Source organism: Hipposideros armiger, unplaced genomic scaffold (assembly GCF_001890085.2).
Source record: "Hipposideros armiger isolate ML-2016 unplaced genomic scaffold, ASM189008v1 scaffold_83, whole genome shotgun sequence".
Lineage (NCBI taxonomy): Eukaryota > Metazoa > Chordata > Mammalia > Chiroptera > Hipposideridae > Hipposideros > Hipposideros armiger.
The window spans coordinates 3,723,152-3,727,721 of NW_017731433.1; the positions used below are offsets into that span (position 1 = coordinate 3,723,152).

Genomic DNA, 4,570 nt, shown 5'->3' on the forward strand with positions numbered 1-4,570 from the left:
TCAGTGAGGGTTTTTGTTTTTTTTTTAAGATTTTATTGAGGAATGGGTACAGCACTGGGGAATTGGGGGAAGGGGAACAGACAAGTTGCTGCCCTTTTGTTCTTCAGTCTAGTTGTGGAGGATGTTGCTTCACTGGCCCAAGTTGGCACCATCATTGCGCTCTTCCCAGGCGAGGCAGATCAGTTGCCGGCTTCTGGACGGCAGCTCACAGCGGCTGCTGGCTGCACACGGTAACCCATGGCAACCCACTACAGCAGGAGCTGCAGCCTACGCTGTTGCTAGCAACTCAGGGCAGCCCAGCTCCAGGTTGAGCTGACGTTCAGCATCTTAGCTGTGGAGGGCAGTGTCACTGGCCCTCATATGTGGGATCTGAACCAGGGCCCTCTGGCGTCCCAAGCCAGCTCTTAACCAACGCGCCACCCGGCTGGCCGGAGGGGGTGGTTTTTAAGTGGACGGGATTCCAACTGGCTGAGTAAATTGTTAAGTTTTCAAACATGGAACACAGAAGCAGATTTAGTGGGTAAAAGTTCAGGTTTAAAGGTTTTGAGTTTCTAGTGCCTCCGAGGCATCTGGTTGGAGATCTCTTAACAGAGAATCACTGGTTTAGAGCAACACCATGCTCATCCAGAGCCTCTGAGCTAATTATAATTAGTCAGCATCCTCTGACGCAGAGGGCAGGAGTAATTTGACACTCAGCCCCTGTGTGTAAAAACTGTTCTAGGCAAGGACTGCACTTACAAACTACAAAAATACTTGAGACTGCCAGAGAATTTTAAATGTTTCACTATATAGTTACACTCCAAACTGTGCTTCATTATTCCCTATACAACACTGCAGTACTTTAACCTAAGCATTGTTACATTTTAACAAATGTAAAAGCAATACATTTCAGAAATCCTGGAGAAAATTCCACTAGCTATAAGCTTTTTAAACATTGCTTACAGAAGCTATCAAAGGATAGCCAGCATCACGTAAACAGCATACACTTAAATAAAAGAGACAGAATCTTAAACAGAGTACGTTTTTTTATTCACTGATAAACTAAAAGTCCATATCTGGATGTTTCTCGTGTATGCTTCATTTGTTTGATTAGGAAGCAAAGCCCTGTAATGGGTGGCTTCACCTAGTCCTCAGACTCTGATCCATCTTCATCTTGACTAATCTGGAAGTAACGAAGTTCGTAAGTCTCCTTGTCAGATGCAACCACACGAAGCCAATCACGAAGACTGTTCTTCTTAAGGTATTTCTTGGTAAGATATTTCAAATATCTTTAAAATAAAACCACGAAATTTCATGAATACATACCTACTTTGCAAAACATTATATAGATGTGTGCCATTATGCTCATCTTTTGTGTTCCCAGTTCCCTCCAAAATACTTCATTTGTATTAAGCACTGTGCAAGGTTGCTAAGGATACAAATAAGGTAGCCTCTCAACCCCAATTAGAAATCAGTTTATACACTATATAAAACCCTTATTCTCCCCATCTCCTTAAAATAAACTAATATTCTTACGTTGGAAAGCAGTATAGTGGCTTCCTCTTCAGTCTTACTGCCACAATGAGATGTTTAATTAAACAATATATAATTTCATCCTTCAAATATGTATGTGCTAAAATGTCAACATTCTCTTCACCACTATCAATCTCCCTAACCTCAATTCCATGTTGGATGAACAAGAGGCTACCTGTCTACAGGGCTGACCCCATTTACAGGTTCAAGATGATCGACAGCTTTACAACCAGCACAGGACTCAGTCCTTATACTTTCATCACTCAGCCATTATCTCCCCATTTGTACTTGACAGCAATTCTTAACTACCAAGCGTTCCTCTCAAGCCTCCTTGCCATTCATGATGCTCCCTATGCTAGAACAACTCATCCCACTAGCAACACTGTTCACTCTCAGGTTCTCTGCAAATTCTTGTGCCATCTCGATCTCTATTTTCAGTATAGCAATCAGAGTACTGCATTTTAGAATATTTATTTGCATGTCTATAAGATCATTGAGGACAGATATTACCTTTCATCTCCGAATCTCTAATGATTAGTTTATATACAATTTGGATTACAGGGGCTGACTGGACAAGGGACTGGACATAACATGCCTGTATTCTTGCAATAAATTACACTTACTAACAATCAGCCTAAGTAACTGGTACTGTTACTAAATATATTTGCTATTATAGGCCTTATTAACGTTCTTTTGCTATATCTCACTGACTTCATCATCATATCTATTTCACAATTTCACTAAAACATCATGGAAAATACAAACCTTTTTGAGAACTGTTTCTCAGAAACAACTGTGATTTTATTCTTGCAGCGTTCAATGTGAACAACATTCCCAAGATTTCCAGTTTTTCCATTGACTTTAACCTTCTCCCGTAGAAACTGTTCCTATTTTAAAAGAAAACATGCAGAACTAGGGAAGAGAACCCTAGATTTTCACTAGGGAAGGTACCCTAGGAATAGAGCTTAGGTTAAAATCAAATATTACATACTTAATCTTAAGAATAATGACAAAAACAAAGTAGAGTGATACTTACAAAATTTCCAGAATCAAAAATACCATCTTCTACTGGATGAGTAAGGTCCAAACCAAACTTCCAGACTGACTTCTTAGGCTTCTTGACTTTCTGCTACAGAACGTTAACATAATTATGACTCTCTAAAACAATTTATTCACTTGATACACACACTTTAAAAATCTGTATCAGTGCAATGATGTACAATGTATTATGACATTATATATATGAAATGGTGCAAAATTCTAAAAAATTGCATAACATCAGATACTCCTTAACTTTTTTGAAACCAGACTGTCTGAGGGCCCAGACTTGGCGTAAAAGGCTTGGTGAAGTCTGATGGAAATTTCCCATTGATCACACAATGTCTCACAAATGCAAAATTCAAGGAACTTTAAAGTATATGGTTTCCTTCATCAGAACATTACAAATAATCCTATTTTTAAAACTGGAAAAGATTAAGAGGATCAATCTACCTTCTACTGCAAGGTAAAAGTATAAACACGCATGAAGGTTGGATGGAACCTCTATTCAAGCCCACTTTGTTCACGTTATCAAGAAAAGTTTTAACGAACTTGTATTATTTTCCAGATAACTGATATCCAATTTTAAATTACGAGGTACTTTTTTCCTATAGGCCAGGCGCTGCTTTACTACTGACACTCCCACTGCAGATGGGAAACAGATTAGTACTCCTAGTCCAAGCTCCATGACAAGCCAGGTCACGACGTTACGCCCACTTATGTCCAGAGAATTCAATCCTTACCGCTGTTTTCTGGTCAAAATTTTAAATTTTAAAAACATATACAACATAAGTTTTCCATACTCAAAACTTTTAGACCCACACAAGTAAAATGGTGCTGTGGCTACTAACAATATATATTCAGACGGTGTAGTGAAAACAGACTAATCAGTAATAATCAGACGTCATCTCCAAATTAGATCCGCCCAAATGGATACCAAGTACTAATGCCAATTTGCTTTCCTAGGTAGTCGAGGAATTTGTGCCAATCTTACTCTCCCCAATTTTTTTCAATTTTTTTTTTCTGTTGACACATTTTTCAAGTGGTCTTTTGGATTGGTTTTAGCATCTTACTGGTTCATCACTAATAACATAAATAAAACCTTTGAAGCACACTTTTATATGATTTGCACCTTCCAAATAATTCCTTGAGATAATGAAGAAACTTCTTCCCCAACTTAGTTCCCAAGTTCCCTGGACTTTCTACGACCGGGCTATCTCGGAAGCCGCGAGCCTGCGATCCCTCCGCCAAGACAAAGCCGTCAGACCCGCCCGACTACCCACATTTCCTTACTGGTGCAAATAAACGGAGCAGCATCGGCATTACTAAGCGCGAGGGGGAAAAAGAAATGGCCCCAAATGCTGTCCGTCCCACTAGCCCCGTTCGCCGTCGGCCTCCTTCCCTGCGCTCGCACAACCACCCATCCTAAGCCATGGCCAGGCCCAGCTCGAACTCCCCCAGACCGCATGGCAGTCGCCGGAAGTCTTGGACAAACAACTTAAGAGTCGTAATATCTTGGTTCTATTCCTAACCCAGTCTCCATTTCTACTTTTATCTCTAATGAGACACCCTCAACTCGCCAGACGGGAAAATCATCTACACTGAAGAAAAAAACACTACCAGCGACACCACGCTCACTTACCGGCGCCATCTTGGGGGCAGGCTGAGCTATCAGAAAGAAAGCGGCCGCCGTCTGGCACGTACTTATAGCTATGCGTGTTGCGTCACGCGCCGAGAACGTAAGATATTCGCCTGACGGAAGAGAATTTACGGAGGAGCGAGGAGGTCAGTAACCCAGGAAACCGGGGGCGTGGCCCGGGGAGCATATGATCAATCGGCAGTTAGGTTTCCTAGGAGCGCCCTCCAGCGGCGGTGGCTGAAATGATTCACGGTTTTCCGCTGGTGATGACACGCGCGTTGACCTTAGTAGCTCTACAATTACCCGCACCCAGATACACACACCCGAGGGATGTAAGAATCATCTTTCAGTAATCGCCTCGGTCTTCTTTCCAATCAGGAC

At 41.5% G+C, this 4,570-nt stretch overlaps 1 protein-coding gene across 2 annotated transcripts; it reads right to left on the reverse strand.

Annotated features, from left to right (window-relative positions):
- Positions 1-1,007: 1,007 nt before the first annotated feature.
- On the reverse strand, positions 1,008-4,302 carry RPL22L1 (ribosomal protein L22 like 1). 2 transcript variants are annotated; one of them, XM_019643905.1, is made up of 4 exons: positions 4,193-4,302; positions 2,549-2,641; positions 2,278-2,399; positions 1,008-1,268 (listed from the first exon to the last, which is right to left on the reverse strand). In XM_019643905.1, exons 1-4 carry the CDS (start codon positions 4,199-4,201, stop codon positions 1,124-1,126), a joined length of 369 nt encoding a protein of 122 aa, XP_019499450.1. In that variant the 5' UTR covers positions 4,202-4,302; the 3' UTR covers positions 1,008-1,123. The 2 variants fall into 2 exon arrangements, with proteins under 2 accessions (XP_019499450.1, XP_019499451.1); XM_019643906.1 differs by having other exon boundaries at positions 2,549-2,638; positions 4,193-4,295.
- Between the last annotated feature and the right edge of the window lie 268 nt (positions 4,303-4,570).

What these genes read in the sequence shown, in the direction of transcription:
- RPL22L1 (XM_019643905.1), bottom strand. An exon ending in TTTTTGATTCTGGAAATTTT is followed by an intron (nt 2,400 to 2,548) that starts GTAAGTATCACT and finishes CTTTTAAAATAG; the next exon opens with GAACAGTTTCTACGGGAGAA. An exon ending in GAGAAACAGTTCTCAAAAAG is followed by an intron (nt 1,269 to 2,277) that starts GTTTGTATTTTC and finishes TTTATTTTAAAG; the next exon opens with ATATTTGAAATATCTTACCA.